Source organism: Theobroma cacao, chromosome 1, assembly GCF_053813885.1.
Source record: "Theobroma cacao isolate CCN51 chromosome 1, ASM5381388v1, whole genome shotgun sequence".
NCBI lineage: Eukaryota > Viridiplantae > Streptophyta > Magnoliopsida > Malvales > Malvaceae > Theobroma > Theobroma cacao.
The window spans coordinates 38,281,440-38,300,594 of NC_142639.1; the positions used below are offsets into that span (position 1 = coordinate 38,281,440).

Below are 19,155 nucleotides of genomic sequence, written 5' to 3' on the forward strand. Positions count from 1 at the left end.
TGTCCCTTTTTAAGACCTCTTCTTTCTTTCTTTTTTTTGCAGTTGGTCCAAAGAAAGAAAAGCTTGCAGATCTTAAGACTTCTTTCTCTTTTTCAAAGATTAATAAGACACATAGAAAGCGAAATGAAAAGAAACAAAACTCTTGCAGTCGACCAAACATATGGAGTAATTTGCTATTTGAGTATTAACATGTTCTACTTGTACAATTGCCATTCTGAAGATAAAATTTTTTAAAGAGGAAAAAAGAAAAAAAGAATATATCTCTACTCCATGATTCTCAGCAAACTTGGACACTCACCCCTACTCTTTTAAGGGGTTTCGACTTCTGATCCTATGAATTTTCTAACCTGCTCAGCCTCCCTTAAACTAAACACAGTAGACACCATAGGCCAATTGATCAGGTTTCTCATCACCAAATCACTGACTCTCTTGATATAAAGCAATCAATCATACACTGGTGGGAGTGGGAAAACTGGAGAAGAACCACGAAGGGAGAAACTACAATAGGCATCGTCAACTGTACATACATCGTAACCTGTACAATATGCCGAATTATTTATCTATTCTAAGATTACTACAGAGATGTCCAAGTTCAGGCCTTGCATCCATCCAAGAAGTGAATTTTGTCTCAATTGGAGATGTGCAGTATAGGTAAGACCGGAATGTGATGAGGAAGAAGTAACGCCTGCAAATAAACAAATACAAGTTTATCGATTATGAAAACAAAACACTTGGTGGTGCATCTTAGCGGCAACATCTTTCCTCAAAAATAAGCAACCTAAACTCAATCTAGCATACTAGAATTTTCAAACCATAATAGAATGATAAAGGAGCAACTCCTGGCACCATCAAGTTTCATTAGCAATAACTAACTACATAGGGCCATGGCCTTGGAATTGAGCCCATCAATCAAAAGGAAAAGACTATCGAGCAAGCTATTTGGTTAAGGCGGTAAAATCCAACAACAACTCACCTTAAAGCCTTTATGCCCATATCCATAAGGTATGCCCGATGTTCATCATCATCATCTGTGACCTTCTCAAGTTCCTTATTGTAATGAAGGATATCATCTCGTAAATGCCCTGCACCAGCACACCTTCACAAAAATGGAAGAAACTCAGCATCATCAAAGGGTGAAAAAAGGCCAGTAACTGACTGGTTAAATGACTTGGGGAAGAAAAAACCAACTGCCCAAAAATATGAAACAAAATAAAAGCCATGAAATAAGAAATTAAACAAGCAGTGGGAGGGGCATGTTCAACTGAGTCCAAAAAAGAAGATATTGCTGATATCAGCAGAACAATTCATCATTTTTACTTTTGCGGACCATTGAATGACTAATCTGATTATACATATTGCTAAAATTGTAAAACAGTGAGAAGAAAAACTCCCTTCCAATTTTTTTACAAGAAATTTAAATAATAGGAAAAAAGAAAAGGAAAGGAGACAGACCTTTCAATAATGATATCAACATCTGCTTTGCTTTTGGGACCATGAATGAGAACTCTTGTAAGACTTAGTATGTCACGATAATCACCCATCCTTAGTGCTTCTTCATCAGAAGTTCGGGATGGCAAGTTTTCTTCAAGTGTAGAATGTAGATGTGCATCAGCCAATGATTGTGTAACACTAGATGTCCCAAACTTCACCTCTGCATCAAGTCTGCTACAGATGATTGCCATTGCATATGCAACTCCTCCAAATCCAGTATGTGATATATAAAGGTAACACCGTGAGGAGCTGTACAAGACATAATTGCAGCTTCAAAAACAATATTTGATTCAAAGGAATCACTTTAAAGCAAATTCACAATTGCAGTTCCATTTTTTTTTGGTCAAAAAAGAAATTGTCTTTACCTCAAAGCCTCTTAACCAATTACAAAAGAAAACGCTTTTTCAAATTCTTGGCATCATAATAACAAAAATGGTCCTGATGTAAATAAATCTAGTCTTTCAAAAAACAAAAGATCTTTAAAGATGTTATTGGCCTTTTTAAAACTGATACGGTGAGGGTATTCTAGTTGGCAGTAGCAATTTCTTAACAGAATGATGCAGTTCATCTTTTATTTTCCTTCCCCCTTTTGAAAGAATATTCTATCTTTCAGGCTGATAACATATTAACAATTTTCAGATGGTGTTGCAAAATTTCCCAAAATGATTATAAACCTAGCCACGGTATATATCACTCACCTAACAAGCAGTTAATACATAATATCCCAAGTTAAAATGTTATCTGGTAAATAATCCCTGCCTAGACACCCTGCTGCATGCATGCATGTATATATGCAGGTAGAACCAGACACAACAAAAATTTCTAGGTGTCACTTCAAAAGAATGATCAATGAAGCACTAGCTAGATATACTGATACTCACTCATCTTGACAGTTCTGGATTTCATCCACATCAGAAGCTAAAGCTTCCCTCTCTCTAGTTAATGGTATCCTCCTATAAGCTATATTATACCCCTCATTCTTTAGAGCTGCATATACTTCAGCAGGCGACTTCACATCATCAGCAAAGATGTTTTCCCAGTATCCTACAACACTGGACTGATTTGATAATGGGCTATATTCTTCACGATGTAAAAGCATTCGACCTCCAGACTGTCTAACCTCAGATAATATATCTTCCTTTAGCCGTGCCTCCATGTGTTCCACCTGCATTATGGTCACAATGCAAGAAGTAAGTAATTGGCCCTTAATAACTAACCCATACACAATAAACCACATTCATGCTGACATACCACTGGGCCAGTAATTCCAACATGCTTTAGGGTATCAACAGGCTTATTTAACTCCCTCAGTACAAATGGCGTGCCATTAATGTACACAACTGCCTCTTCTCTCAGATCAGTCACCACCACTTTCTGACCAGCAAATCCTTCTGCCTTGGACTTGTTGGCACCTAGATATGCTAGCATCTCCTTAGCACCACTAATTGTCGGAGTTGCCATGCTATAAACAGGGTATTCATCCACCTAGAACAAACAGGTGTCAAAGGCATATAAGGATTCTGCCAACGTTTAATCATTTATATGGTTTGTTTTTTTATAAAATTAAGACCAAGAATATGCACGATTCTAGTGCGCGTGTGACCTAAAAATTTGAAATGAGGTAAGAGGAACTGAACTATAATAATATGTTGCTGTGAATACAAACCTAAACAGACAGAAGTCAATCTAACACAAGCAAATCTAAAAGATAAAAAAGGAAAGACATATTTCCATGTACCACTGAGAAGAAAAAAAAATCTTTGACGCAATTTGATGAACCACATTGAGTAAGATGTTGCATCTCATATACCAGTAACTTTGACATAGACTCTTGAAAAGGTAAATAGACATGATTTACTGCAATGAAGCAGGTAGATTTAACAGAAAATACCTATCTTATGGACAACATTTACTATAAAATATAACTTGTAAAACATCAAGGAGAATGCTAGATATATTAACACTATAATGACCTTAATGGTTAGACGGCCTTATGGCATAACAATCTCAAGAAAGTCATTTTTCTTTTGAACAAACCTTGAAAACATGTGGTGCACCATGAATTTGGATGTTGCTGGAAGTCCTCTGACCAGGAAAGAAGTACATCTTAAGTATAGAGCCATTCCCTAAAACAGAACCATTACGTGCCTTCACAATGGCCTCCATTACAGCATCTCCATGTTGGGATTCATGTGGTGCTCTCAATTCCTCCTGCATTCAAGAAGCAAAATTAGTTGCACAAGCATAATCAAAACAAAAGATAAAAATGTCAAAATACGACAAACTTAGAACATTGTGTTCATTAAACCCTTGACTTGATTCTAGACAGAGAAGAATATTTACAGGGACAGTGAAAAACCGCCCAGGCCTTAATCTTATACTCCATTTCATTGCTTGGACCTCCGGTCTCTGATGCAACCAGTTCTTAAATGTCATCATGCATTCTCCTTGTCCGCAAAACCCATCAAATGCTTCACTTCCAAGATATGCAGCAAAAGCAATTAAACGGAAATACCGTTCCAAGTACTCAGCACCACGGTTCAGTGCCACTCTCCTCACCCTTGGCTCAACATGCTGTTGGTTGAATACCTTCCTGTACTGCAGAACTGCTTGTCGTATGTTCTGTAGTGCTGAACATCTATCAATGATTGCATCTAAGGCCTCACGGCACTCCACTCCATTATCAAATAATCTTGTTATCTTCCACAACAGTAAGATATCATCAATGCCAAATGCACGGCCTTGCTCATTTTCTGTTTTTACTTTAACAGTACTAGAGGTCAATCTAGTGGCACTGCTTCCACTTTCTTCACCACTTGAGGAGCTTCCATCTGCCTGTTCACGGCTCATGTCATCAACCAGGGCTTTAATTGGTCTCCCATAATCAATACGAAGCTTCACAAGGCAAGCTATTACAGTACCAGTTGTTGTCCTCCCTCTTCCCATCTATGAAAAGAAAGGGAACAATGATATTTAGGTGAGAGTGAGAAAAAGAAGCAGACACAAAAAAGTAATAAGCATCTGCAAATCCATATAGCCATCAAAACAATTTGCAAAAAAAATACCTGGCAATTGAATACAAAAGACGTATCCTTTGAAGCAGAAGCGACGTTTGCAGCCAGTGTATCAAAGTCAGAACTTTTGGGAGCTTTGCCATCAGTGATGGGCACACGTGCATACTTAATGGGAAAACCATCATCCCCTAAGCATTTAAAAACCTCAAGTGGAGTTTGTATAGAATCAGAATTGACATGTTCCCAAGCATCAAATATTTGCCCATCATCTGTCTCATGAATGACCATTATAGCACCCTCATAGCGTTCAGCTTCTCGCAGAATATCTTCCTTCAATCGAGCTTCCATTCTCTCCACTCTCTCACGATCAATTCCCTGAATGAACATATCAAGTTAGACTCCAGTAACAATGGTCCCTTTTCTTCCCAAGTGGATGGGGCAGGGGGGATTCAGAAACCATTTGCACAAACCAAAGAAACAGATACTCTTTTGGAAAGAGCCATGTTTATTTCAGGTACAAGTACTACTATTTATATCAATTACCAACAATCAAATGATTATATTTGTAGCTAATACAAATCAGATGTGTCCATTCTGTGAGTTTAGTTCATTTTAATTTCTTAAGTGGCTTGTTCCTGATGCACACTAGAAAGTAAGACAGTCCATATGGTTTTAACTGCATTTTGGATTAAATAAAATGCATGTCTCCACTTTCTCATGATGACATATAAATGCAATAAATTAAGTTTGTGTCTGCATCCATGTCCACGTATCTAAAAATTCTTCAAACCTGCTGTCCTCATAACATGCTTAGCTTATTGTTGAAATCTACTGCAGTGAAATAAAATGTTCAATTAAGCTATAAACAGTCAAGATAGCTGGGCATCACATGCTTCAAAAAAATCATTTTCCCCTGAAAGTCCACTGGATTTTTCATAAAAACGTTGCCAGACAACAAAGAAATGATTCAATAAATTTCCTTTCCAAACATAGAGTATGATGACAATGAGCAAATACCAGTGGTGATGCTATACTGTAAGCACAATAACTCACACCGCAATGTGTGTGAAACATCTGAACTAGAGATCCTTAAGTTCATATAGCTCATCCACAGAGATCTTCAAAAAAATTTTAACAGATATGACAAGAATTAAATGTAATTTACCGTGTACTCCAACATGTTTTTATAAGGTCTTTCAACCTCACGAAGAACAAATGGCTTTCCATTAATGTAGATAACAGGTTCTTCCCGCATATTGTGCCAAAAAACTGGACGACCACCTTTGGCACTGCCAATCCTTTGAATGACAGATAGAATTCCATCAATAGTTGGATTTGCAACTCCATAAACTGGAAACCCAGGAACCTCTCTGAAATTAGGAGCACCCTCCACTCTCTCTGGTAAGCTTACATTTTGACAACCAGGACAGTGATCACTTTTTAGGACAGTCTGGCTCCCAAGAACCTCTCCATTCCTCAGAGCAGCAACTACACCCACTTCATGAGGGCGACCATCACCAGATTCAATAACCTTTGTCAAAGATGGTTTCAGACTTGCATATCCAAGTGCACCCATTGGATCTCTCCGAAGCAACCTGAAACAATAAGTTGCCAATTAATGCATGCACCAACACAAATTCCATAGTTGGGATTATTTTCTTTTAAAAATCAGTTGGAAAACAAATTTAGCATCATACTAAGGATGAGAAAATGAACTTTAACAATGCAGGTGACAGTTTAGCATTCAGTAAAAATAATTTTATAAGCATATCAAATTGCTACTAATGCATTTACCCTTCTTGATTCCTTTACAAAAACAATTCCCTGAAACAAATGAAGTGAGAAAAACAATGGGGTTGGGGAGAAGCAACTAGTTGCCATCTAATCGAGACCAACTGAACATCAAATGGCTGAATTAGAATCATTCTTGCAGTTTAACTGACCAGGCAACTTCTATTCAACAAGGCGCTAGTTCAACTGAACCCCAACTGAGCATGTAAAGGCAAAGACATTAAGTATCAGAAGCAACCACCACAATATCCACAATGTTTTATCACATCATAACTAAATGGTAAGAATTGATGACATAAACAAAGCAAGATTCAGATGTTCAGGCAGCTCGGCTTCTGTTGACACTTTACTATTAGTCGGTTCTCATCATGACTCTCAAAATGTTTGCTCCATTTGACTCACTATATGACCCTTAAATGTATACTTAAAAAAATTGTACTTGTATCTCTACTGCTTCTATAAGTGCAAAATCAGTACTATGAAGGGTTTAGCATCAGTTCCTGAAATTAAACAGGGAACTTCTTATAAGACTCTTGCAATTAAATCTTTACCTGCGAATAATGCTATATAATTCTGGCCTTGCTTTCATCCAGTCAGCAAAACTGGTATGATCACAGGAACTAGAACGGAGAGCTGCTCTCTCTGAATGGAAATATACAGCAAAGCATATAAGAAAGTAATATCTCTCCAAGTACTCCACAAAAAATGAAAGTGATGCTTCCCTCTTCATCTCATCTGGCTGACGAAGAATACTATTCCGATAAGCGGCAATTGCTTCTCTTAAGTTCTGTACTTGCATATAAAGCAACACCGTATGAGTTGTATAAACCTATAATAAAACTTAATAAGCATGCAGATAAAGACAATTATATCTTGTCCCTAGGAAGGAATTAAGGCAATGGTCTCCCAGCTAGTAGTTTTACCTAAAGCAATACTTGCATTAAGTTAGAGTAGGAACTTGGAAACTAAACCTGAATGCAATGGGATACTTAGAAAGCCATACCTGCATTGAAGAACATTTGTCAATGACCTTGTCCACTTGTCTTTTCCCTTCAACACCACCCTAAAGGAATGTCACTATTAATAAGAAAAAAGATCCAAGGGTATGTTAAAAAATAACCAAGAGCCAAATAGCGGTATTAAATACCTCAAGGACCCGAATCAGGCTTCTTATGACTGCATATTCTCCTCTACGAATTGCCACCTCAGAATTGGGCATACTGTCAGTGACATTAGAACCAGACTCAAAAACTCTGCCAATTGAATTGGTTCTTGGTATGCCTACATCATTAGATATAAAAACATTAGAAATCAGAATAAGTTACATTAGATGAAATTACGCATTTTACTGTCTCTGGACACATTTAAGGACAATTTACACTCTGGTATATTTGATTGACCAATGTAAAATGAGATAAAAAAGAAAAAAAGAAAAGGGATGAAATGGGGAAACACCACTATTTTCCAAGTTGTGGATGAGATATCCTCTCCTTTCTTCCAACATCTAATCAAATTTCAGTCACAAATGTTACAATTTCTTGGCCTAGATAAAGTCAATGACCTATAGCTCAGTATATTTACCGTGAAGTTGATTTTGGCATAAGAAAACTAGCGTAGAAATGAGAAAATTCAAGCAAAAACAAAAAAAAAAAAACCAAATAGTCCAATAGAGTAATGTAAAGATATTTATGTTGATAAGAGGGATGGCATAAATAGTAGAAAATTTGTAGTCTGTTTGTATTAAATTGCATAAACAAAGAGACACCACTACCAGAAGCTCCAATTCTGTTAAGATAAACCAAAGTTGCAATCACCATGCCAGTAGTTGTTCTTCCTCGTCCCATTTGACAATTAAAAATTACCTCAGTGCTTATGTCAGCTTGTGAAATTTTATTAACCTGGAAACAAAAGAAAAACAGATAATATATTACATTATCTGCAACGTGCAATGTTCAGATTTCAATGCTTTAATAATCATAAAACCAAAAGATTGACTTCATAGCCAAGTATCTTTTATGCACAAAATGAAACATGACAACCATCAAATTAAATTCACACTTTTAAGACTTTTCTCAAATAGACTAAAACTGCCATGGTCATAAACAGGCTTCCATGTAGAAGATATCAGTGCACCAAATACAAGCATTACTATGATGATTTTTAATTTAAAATTAAGAACCAAGATTTTGAGTCACCATACTCCTGACATTATGTAAGACATGGAAATAGACACACCTCTCCTTATTATTATACTTCTTTCTTTCTGGGAAACCATCAAATAAACTCATTAAAAATTTAAAATTCATTTAGCTCTATGAATCCTTTTGCATCACTTCAGTGTGTTTTCTATATAAGTCACTGAGCTCAAAAGAGAGGGGGGGGGAAAAGTACCCACTGATTTCCAATCAGTCAACCCAAGAGCAAAACTCAGAGAAAAACTCAATCTGTCAAGAGCCCTCCACCATCACTGTTAAAAAGAGTTGCATTCAAACTATATTACCGGGCTGTAAAGAAAATCATACTAAGACACAATTTTACAAATAAAAGTTCAACTGATCAGAAGAGTGAGTCCATATTACCCCAGGTATTTATATAAAGAAAAATTGGGGTGGGGATATTTGGTTGTCCAAGTATTAGCAGAAGTTTAATAGGAAAGATGTAACAAAGTGGAAGGAGGATGACTCAAAAAGCAAACAAAGTTCATAAATTATTCAAATCATCATGCAGCATAAGGCCAATAACAATGAACTCACCAGAATATCAAAATCCAGCTCCTTCGGTGATTTTTCATCCGTTATAGGCACGCGCTCATAGTCAACCAAGTACCCTTCGAGTTGCAATTCCTCATACACCTATACTAGTGAAACACCCAAAAAATTGAGTTCAAGATGATAATTCAAAATCTTGGCAGATCAGTCATGTTTTCTTATTTTCCAAAGCTTATACCTCCAATGGTGTCTTCACAGAATCAAAGGAAACTCGTTCCCACTGGTCCACCATCTGACCATCTGGCAGTTCATCAGTGACAAGGATCTTATTTGCATATCTGCTATGTCAGATTTCCAAATAAAATTTGCTATCATGCAGGGCAGGTGCAACCATTGGTAAAGACAGCAAATAAATGTTTACAAGTCACAATAAATAAAATGTGCAATTAAAGGAAATACCTTGCAGCTTCCATCAAAATATCTTCCTTTAATCGAGCTTCCATTTGCTCAACCCTGTGCCTGTTGATTCCCTATTCAACATAAAGACTATAATCAAGTAAACAATAAACAAAAAAAGTAAATGTCAGCAGGCCTTTGGCATGCACATACATGCTACATATATGAGTATGGATATTGTAATTTAAAACTGTTGACAGCTGGGAATGACCAACATCTATTCACCAGCTTGAGGGGGAGTGTCGACAGCATATCAATTTATTTTATTGACTACATTTCCAGATTTGTAGGAGTTAGTTTAGGGATATTATTTGCTTTCTCTATTTTCCTCTTTTTGCCGGATTATTTCCTGATTTCTTGATCCCTAATTTCTGATAATTTACCAGATTCCAAGACTTAATTTAGATAGGTTTTCTTGTATATAATTAGCACCTAGTAATTCCAATATGATATTAGAGAATTTTGTTTCATTCTCTGTTTTCATGATATCAGAGCTTCAGCTCCTCTAACCATTATTATTGGCCAAAGCAACCATTGCAGATGCAACTCTAGAAGGTTCCTCAAAGGTGTCATCTGAACCTTCTAGAAATGCGTCTTTATCTGTGATTCCTACTGTCAGGGAAACCCATCCTCCCCGAATAACCCAACACAAACTCAATGGGGCCAATTTCCTTGAATGGTCTCAGTCGGTTATGCTAGTAATACGAGGCCAAGGAAAACTCGGCTACTTAACGGGTACAAAGGTAACACCAAAGGAAGGAGCAGCAGGTCATTCAACTTGGGAGTCAGAGAATTCAATGGTTATGGCACAGTTAATTAATTCCTTGGAGCCTAAGATTGACCAGACTTATTTATTTTACAAGACAGCAAAGGAAATATGGGATATGGCACATGAAATGTAATCAGATCTGAAAAACTCAGCACAATGTTTTGAGGTCAGATCTGCCCTAAGAAGCACAAAACAAGGTAATCTTTCAGTGACTGAGTAATTCAATACTTTGACTAAGTTATGGCAGAAGATGGATATGTTTTATGAAACAAATTGGCATTGTCCTGAGGACAGCTTAAAGTATAAGCAAATGCTTGAAAAAGAACAGGTATTTGATTTTCTTCATGGTTTAAGTAAGGAGTTAGATGAAGTACGAGGTCGACTTTTGGGGACAAAACCTTTTCCAAACATTAGAGAGGCATTTGCAGAGGTGAGAAGGGAAGAAAGCAAGAAACATGTTATGTTAAGAGTGACTACAGAGGTTTGTTTCAGATAACTTGTCCCAAAGTTCTGCTCTTGTTTCGAAAAAACATGAACCTGCCAACTCCAGTGATCAGCATGAGAATCGGAAAAATGATAAAACCTGGTGTGATCATTGCCAACGTCCATGTCACACTAGAGAAACATGCTCGAAGATACATGGAAAACCAACAAATTGGAAGGCATGTAAACAAGGTGAACAAAGTAGAGGTTTTCAAGCTGTTGCAAAGGAAAACAAGGCTGGAAGATCAATTTTTAGCAAGGAACAGCATGAACAACTACAACTCCTTCTTGCCCAACATCGAACTAGTGCACAAGTTCCAACTTCAAATTGTTCTATAGCCCAGAAAGGTAATTATCTCCCTGCCTTGAGTGCAAATTCTGAATCTAATGGCCCTTGGATTATGGATTCAAGAGCTTCGGATCATATGATCAGATGCCACAGGTCTTCTCTACCTATGCCCCATGCTCGAGAAATTCCAAAATTAGTGTTGTTGATGGTGCTTTATCATCTGTTATTGGAAAAGGATTTGTAAATTTCGCTAATATGACACTAAAATCTGTACTTCATGTTCCAAATTTAAAATGTAATCTAGTGTCTTTTAGCAAATTGACAAATGATTTGAATTGTGTGGCTAAGTTTTATCCATCATTTGGTGAGTTTCAAGATTTACTATCGGGGAGGACAATTGGCAATGCTAAGATACGTGACGGGCTGTACTACCTTGAGGATAATGGACAAGTGAATAAACAAGCTCTGGCTCTAAGTGGCGAATTGACTCCAGTTTCCAATAAGATTATGTTGTGGCATAATAGGTTAGGCCATCCTTGTTTTCCATATTTGCAAAACTTGTTTCCTTCTCTGTTCAAGAATAAAGATATCAATTCTTTTCATTGTGAAACCTGTATATTTGCCAAACATACCCGCACTTCTTATCCAAATCAACCATACAAGTCATCTAAACCTTTTTTCATTGATCCATAGTGATATTTGGAGTCCTTCAAGGGTAAATAATATTTCGGGAATCAAATGGTTCATAACCTTTATTGATGACCATTCAAGAGCATGTTGGGTCTATCTTCTCAAAGAAAAATCAGATTCAGCCACCATTTTTCAACAATTCCATAAAATGATCCAAAACCAATTTGATACATCAATTCAAATTCTTTGAACAGATACTAGTCGGAAATATTTCAATTCAATACTTGGCAATTACTTTACAGAAAATGGAATTTTCCACCAAAGTTCTTGTATCAAAACCCCACAACAAAATGGTATTGCTGAACGTAAAAATTGCCATCTATTGGAGACTGCAAGTGCACTTATGTTCACAACTCAGGTTCCTAGACAATTTTGGGGTGAGGCAGTCCTAACTGCATCATACTTGATAAACAGACTTGCATCCCGAGTCCTCCGATTTAAAACTCTTTTGAGTATCTTACTGGAAACCTATCCTCAAACTCGATTATTCACCTCCTTGTCTCCAAAAGTCTTTGGCTGCACTTCCTTCGTACATAATACCAGTCCTACTCGTGAAAAATTAGATCCTAAAGCTATAAAATGTATTTTTGTAGGATATTCTCCTAGTCAAAAAGGGTACAAATGCTACTATCCAACTACAAAAAAAATGTTTGTTTCCGTAGATGTCTCTTTCCTTGAAAATCAACCTTTCTACCCAAATCCTACTCTTCAGGGGGAGATACTAGGAGAAGAAGAGCTTTGGGATTGTCTTATTCCTCTTCCTGTAGTTGCTGACACACCTGAAGCACCACCAGGAAATAAAAATCCTCCAATTATGGCATCAACAGATTTTGGCTTGCAAACAAGGGAAGATCCAAATGGACTTAGTCAACAACAATCAGAGCTTCATGTTTATTCACAAAGAAACAAAAAGCCTCAAGAAGTGCAAGCTTTAACTCATCAACCATGTTGCCAATTGTCCAATCCACAAGTAAATGCTAAAACTGAAACTGAAATTATTGGTGCTGGTGATACTTCTAATTTGCTTCAAATGGAGAGTCAACCTAATGAGTTGGACATTCCAATAGCTCTCAGGAAAGGGGTTAGATCATGCACTCAACATCCTATTTCTAATTACTTATCTTACAACCAATTATCACGAGCATTCCAAGCTTTGACAGAAAAGGTTAAAAGGGATGAGATTCCAAAAAATGTTCAAGAAGCTTTTGAAAAGCCAGAATGGAGGGCTGCTGTACTTGAAGAAATGAGAGCCCTAAAAAGGAATGAAACTTGGGATGTAGTGGAGTTACCTGAGTATAAGAGTTCTGTAGGGTGTAAATGGGTGTTTACCATTAAGAACAAGTCAGATGGTGAAATAAAGAGACACAAGGCTCATCTAGTTGCCAAAGGATTCACTCAAGTTTTTGGGGTGGATTACACAAAAACGTTTGCTCCAGTTGCAAAGTTAAACACTATATGGTTGCTACTATCACTAGCAGCTAATCTTGACTGGGCACTACATCAAATGGATGTCAAAAATGCCTTTCTCAAGGGAGAGCTTGATGAGGAGGTTTACATGGATTTGCCTCCAGGTTTTGAAGGGACAATTGGTAACAGAAAAGTATGTAGATTGAAGAAGTCACTATATGGATCAAAACAATCACCGAGAGCTTGGTTTGACCGTTTTGCAAAGACTATAAAGAGGTATGGTTACCAGCAGGGACAAACTGATCATACTTTTTTTTTCAAGCATTCACAAGATGGAAAGAAAACTACCTTGATTGTGTATGTGGATGATATTATTTTAACCAGAGATGATACAGAAGAAATGGAGAGGCTTAAGAAAACTCTTACGAGTGAATTTGAAATCATAGACCTTGGGCAACTAATATATTTCTTAGGGATGGAAGTAGCAAGAAGCAAGAAAGGTATTATTTTCTCTTAAAGAAAATATACATTAGATCTTTTGAAACAGACAGGGATGCTTGGTTGCAAGCCAGCTGAAACACCGATAGTTATGAACATGAAGCTTGGAAGAATAAAGAGTGGAATTCTAGTAGATAGGGGGAGATATCAACGTCTAGTGGGAAGATTGATTTACTTATCTCACACAAGACCAGATATTGCATTTGCTGTAAGTGTAGTGAGCCAGTATATGCATTCTCCAAGTGAAGAACATCTTGAGGCAGTCAACTGAATCTTGTGGTATCTAAAATCTACACCCAGTAAAGGCTTGTTCTTCAAGAAAAATGAGCTGAGAACTGTGGAGGCACTTACTGATGCAAATTGGGCAGGTTCAGTTGAGGATAGGAGGTCTACATCTGGTTATTGTACAAAGGTTTAGGGGAACCTGGTTACTTGGAGAAGCAAGAAGCAACCAGTTGTAGCTCGCAGCAGTGTAGAAGCAGAATTTAGAGCCCTTGCACAAGGAACCTATGAGCTGATTTGGTTAAAGAGGCTAATGGAAGAACTGAAAGTGTCTAGTATGGGACCTATGAAGCTATATTGTGACAATAAAGCCACAATAAGTATTGCACATAATCCGGTTCATCATGGCCGAAAAAAGCATGTGGAGATAGATAGACATTTTATCAAAGAAAAAATAGAAGATGGGGTGATTTGCATGACCTATGTGCCTACCAAACAACAAATAGCTGATGTTCTAACAAAAGGGCTGCCTAGACCAAGTTTTGAAGTGCTAGTAGACAAGCTGGGAATGACCAACATCTATTCACCAGCTTGAGGAGGAGTGTTGACAGGTTATCAATTTATTTTATTGACTATATTCCAGATTTGTAGGAGTTAGTTTAGGGATATTATTTCCTTTATCCATTTTCCTCTTTTTGCTGGATTATTTCCTGATTTCTTGTTCCCTAATTTCTGGTAATTTACCAGATTCCAAGACTTAATTTAGATAGGTTTTCTTGTATATAATTAGCACCTAGTAATTCCAATATGATATTAGAGAATTTTGTTTCATTCTCTGTTTTCAAAAACCCCAATTTCTCTTTAATAATTCAGACACTATATACTCACATGACTCATGAGATAAGTAAACTACAAAGTATTCACAATAAATGGTTGATAACAAAAACACAAACTCTTAAAGCATTGTATAATAGAGCTACAAAATGAAGCATTCTATTCCGGCCCTGCTAAAACTTAATGTGTAAAGACCATTTATATTTGCATCATCTACTCAACCCTCCCACAAGGTGAGTACATTTGATGTCACATTCCAGCACTAAGTTAGCAAGTAAGAACATTACATAATAGTTGCCAGAACACAGTAGTTCGTGAACTTAAACACAGTGATGAAGCCAGCAACCAGATGTCATAAATAGATGACAACATCTAAAGTTTCCTTCTGCTAACATACCGTATATTCAAGGTTGGAGAAGGGCCTTTCCACGTCACGCAAAACAAAGGGACGTCCATTAATATACACAACCTATTTAAGCATAAAGAATATACATATATATATATATATATATATATATATATATATATATATATATAAGTTAGAATAAGCAAAATTAAGCAATTCCCAAACTCTAAAAAAGTTTATGTAAAACAACATGCCCACCACAATCAAGAAAGTCTTCATCATAAAGTTTCTGATGAATAATGAATGCATGTATTATGTTTTAATTTATCTCACCAACATCATAACAAGCACTAAGAAAACCAATGCTGATATTATTCCAGTCAAACTGTTGGAGAAGAAAAAAAATGGGTTTTCCTTTTTGTTGGAGAAGGGAGGGAGGTGGAGGAGAGAACTTATTTTTCCAGTTCAATTCATCAACATTATGCCAAAAAAAAATCTTTCTTGGGAATGGCATGAAGACAATTGATTTGAGATGACAGTAACTATGACCTACAACCTTCAAATATACTAGTCAACCTCATGCCACATATGAAAACTGGTGTTGACAGAATGCACAAGACAGTTGACAGAATGCACAAGACAACAATTGTCTGTTAGATGAAGCAGGTTCAGCCAGATATAGTTGAGTCATGGTTGTTTCCCATTTCTTCTTCAATTTTTTTTTTTTGGTTATTTTTTGGGTATTGATTTTTTGTTTTAGACTTCCTACTTGTTCCATGATTGACTTTCTATTTTGCTTTCATATTATTGTCCATCCTAGATTGAGTCTTGACATCTTCAATAGCATGAGTGGTCCTGAAACTCAATCATATTTCTACTTTTCTCCCAATTCTCAAAATTATTTTTATAACAATCATGTTTTCAGTAGTCGAGCAAAATACCCCACATGTAAACTAAAGCATAGCAGTCTGTCCATGCACTTGTCAACAAACGGAAATCAATTGGTGAGAAATAATTTTACCGGTTCCTCACGAAGACTAATCCAAAGAACGTGTGCTTGCTTCCCATCTTTCTGGGCACCAATATGCTTAAGAACATTTTGAATTCCAACAATTGTTGGTATTGCAACTCCATGAACACGCAATGAGTCTGCCTGTTAATAACAGACCAAAAAAAAGGCAAAGGAAAAGGGTTAAAACAAAAAATTAACAAAATAGATCATGCCAAATTACCAATTCAAAGTGGTACTCACAAACGTAAGCATGGCAGCATCTGCATCATAGAAGATACTTAAAGATAAATGAAATATAATATTGATGAAACTAAGGGCATAGTAAACCATGAGATTTAATAATTCAGCCTACTAATACTGTTACAATCTAAATTCACCAATGATATTATCACCCTGCTTTTGTAAGTGTAAGCAATATCCAACACGAGCAATTCACCATAAAGAACATGAACCAGTTTACCCTCACTTATTAACATGTTACTGTGTCCAGCAAACTTGTTGAATTGACATGTGGAGATAACCAAAATGTCAAAAGAAAGTACGAAGCATACATTAAGTACAATTACTGTTCGACTGCCAACATGAGGTGAAACAAATTCATAATTAATTCCCCGTTGCAATTTTTTTCCTATAACTAAAATAAACATATTATCTAGCAATCCCTTTAATTTGTTTTAGATAGGATATCCAAGAAAGCAGTAAACAATAAGATCACTACTAAGAGTAGTGAAAAAAAGGCCAGCTAGAAAGGCAAGAATTGCAATTAGATGCCCATTCCTATCAATTCCAGAAAAGTAGCAAAAGAAATCTCTAGAAAGGCGAAAAAGGAATTAAGAGAAAGAACCTGACGGTAATTGGGAGCACCATCGATCTGAGGAGACAAGCGCTTGTTTTGGCATCCAGGGAAATGGTCGCTCTTTAGAATGGTCTTTTTACCCAACACCGACCCCCCTCTCATCTTCATCACTTGCTCTGGCTCCTTTGGTAACGACATCTTCTCGTGCAAAACACTTAATCCTCCTCAAGATTCCAACTTTACTCTTTTCTTTAATAATTCTAAGGAACCCAATACCAAAAAATGAAGGAGATAGAAAAACAGTTTTTTAGTTGAGAAGACAATGCAAAAAGAAAGGCTGAAGAGAAAAGAATTCACTTCAATCCTTCCCAAGATTCCAACGATACCCTTTTTCTTGATAATTCTAAGGAACCCAATGCCAGAAAAGAAACGAGGAAAAGAAAAGGCTTCACTTGAAACAATGCCAAGAAAAAAGGGGTGAAGAGATATTAGGAGTAGAATAAACAAAATTCACCTTCAATCCTTTCCAGATTGGAACTTGACCCTTTTCCTTGATAGAAAAGAACCCAATGACAGGAGAAATATAGAAAAAAAAAAAGTTTTTAACTTGATACAATGGCAAAGGGAATGGAAAGGTAAGCGTAGTAGCTACGGAGATATAGAAGAGAAACAAAAAAAAAAAAAAAAAAAAAGGAGAGTTCTATTGGTGCATGTGTCCACTTAATATTACAAAAACAGAATAGAGAGAACGAGAAAAAAAGGAGCCGTTTTGTGTCAATCCAATCTACGACAGAGTGATGTTTATTTTTACTTTTTTTTCCTGTTTTCATCTGAACAGTAGCAACGTGAAAGACGTGTGTTTAAGAGAATTATCAATTATTATTTCATCTAATCTTTTCGATAATTAAATATTTGATAATCTCATTGTTTATGTGCTTTGCTAAAACGCGTCTGGGAAAGGCAGGGCTTTTGCAGTTGATTTTCTTTCTCCCACCGATCTTCGATGCCCAACCGGCCATTGCCATCTAATCTTTTTTCTATTTTTGGATAACTTGGAAATGCAAATATTCGGTAACCCCTTGTTTGTAATTTCCTTGCTTCTTTTACTTTCCTCGTGGCTCAAAAAGGGTGGGAAAAAAGAAAAAAAACAAACAAACAAACCACCCACAGTATTTTCCTTTTTTTTTTTTGTTTTGTTCTTTAATTTTAAAATTCATCGAAACTGAATGGGAATGCTGCCAATGCTAACATGGCAGAATGCCAGAATCAGGATAAGAACCTGTGTTGAGAGAATATGCTGTTCTTTCCTCCGTCCCGTTCATAGACGCAGTTAATTGTTGCTATTTATTGCATTTTGTTTGTTTCCAAAATGATTTCTTCCTGTTTGTCTACAATCCAGGCTAACGCCTGGTTAAGTTCTGTAAACTTCTACAAACACTTTCAAGAAAATAACATGTTTCCCACTTACCACAAGTATGAGTCTTTAAGCCCAATGAATTGAAGTGATGAGAGAGGATTTGGATTTCATTCTTGGTTTAAACACAAAGCCATGTTTCACATGTGCTCATTGTTTAACTCTAAAGAGAAAATGGTGGTATGTTACTTTCAGTCTTTCAGCAAAATGCCAAGGCCAAAATAACTGTGCCACTTACCAAAATGCTGAGCTCTTTGTTTCACAGATTTGTTTTGAATAATAAAACCATGGCTCATGCACCCATTATTGTAATCTTTAATTCTGTATGCCTCTCAGCAGAAGGGTCAGCTTCCCAGAAATGTAAGCTCATTGTTTTCAAAAGCTGCTCCCATTGGATGAAAGGAGTTAATGCTTAAATAGTTTAATAATGGCATGCTAAAGGGGTTAGGTGGCTCCCATTCAAATTGGAACAACTTTGCATGCCTTTTGGTACACTATCATATTCTTGTTCTTCGTTCTTTTTGGTTCTTTGAGAGAATCATGTAAGACTCAACCGTATGAATTTTTTTGTGGAAGTGTTTGTGTTCTCTTTTAACACTTAAGCTAAAAGCACAACCATCCAAATCAGGTTGACCATACTTGTAATTAATTCACTTTTTGACCCCAAGTAATCATGAGTCAACATCATTGTAAAGACGTCATGGTTGAATTCTACTTCTGAAGTAATTCAATTCGACTGTTTTAATCGTGTCGGATAAATATAAAATATTAATAATTATATAAATAAATATAAATATAGTTAATTAATTAATTAAATGTATTAAAATTTTAAATATAAACACGGATTATGTTTATTAAATGTAAAATACAACAGAACATATTTAAAACTCTTCACAATTAATATTAATTATAATAAAAATATATATATTTATATT

The 19,155-nt window shown here is 36.3% G+C and overlaps 1 protein-coding gene across 1 annotated transcript; it reads right to left on the reverse strand.

Annotated features, from left to right (window-relative positions):
- Positions 1 to 147: 147 nt before the first annotated feature.
- Positions 148 to 17,496, reverse strand: LOC18613843 (metal ion-binding protein). The gene is made up of 19 exons (XM_018129974.2): positions 16,855 to 17,496; positions 16,020 to 16,151; positions 15,050 to 15,121; positions 9,464 to 9,534; positions 9,243 to 9,342; positions 9,050 to 9,148; positions 8,068 to 8,194; positions 7,444 to 7,577; positions 7,300 to 7,359; positions 6,848 to 7,083; positions 5,671 to 6,100; positions 4,557 to 4,880; positions 3,835 to 4,437; positions 3,529 to 3,702; positions 2,743 to 2,976; positions 2,373 to 2,656; positions 1,453 to 1,740; positions 974 to 1,096; positions 148 to 685 (listed from the first exon to the last, which is right to left on the reverse strand). The coding sequence occupies exons 1-19, from the start codon at positions 17,002 to 17,004 to the stop codon at positions 553 to 555; spliced, it is 3,774 nt and encodes a 1,257-aa protein (XP_017985463.2). The 5' UTR covers positions 17,005 to 17,496; the 3' UTR covers positions 148 to 552.
- Positions 17,497 to 19,155: the final 1,659 nt, after the last annotated feature.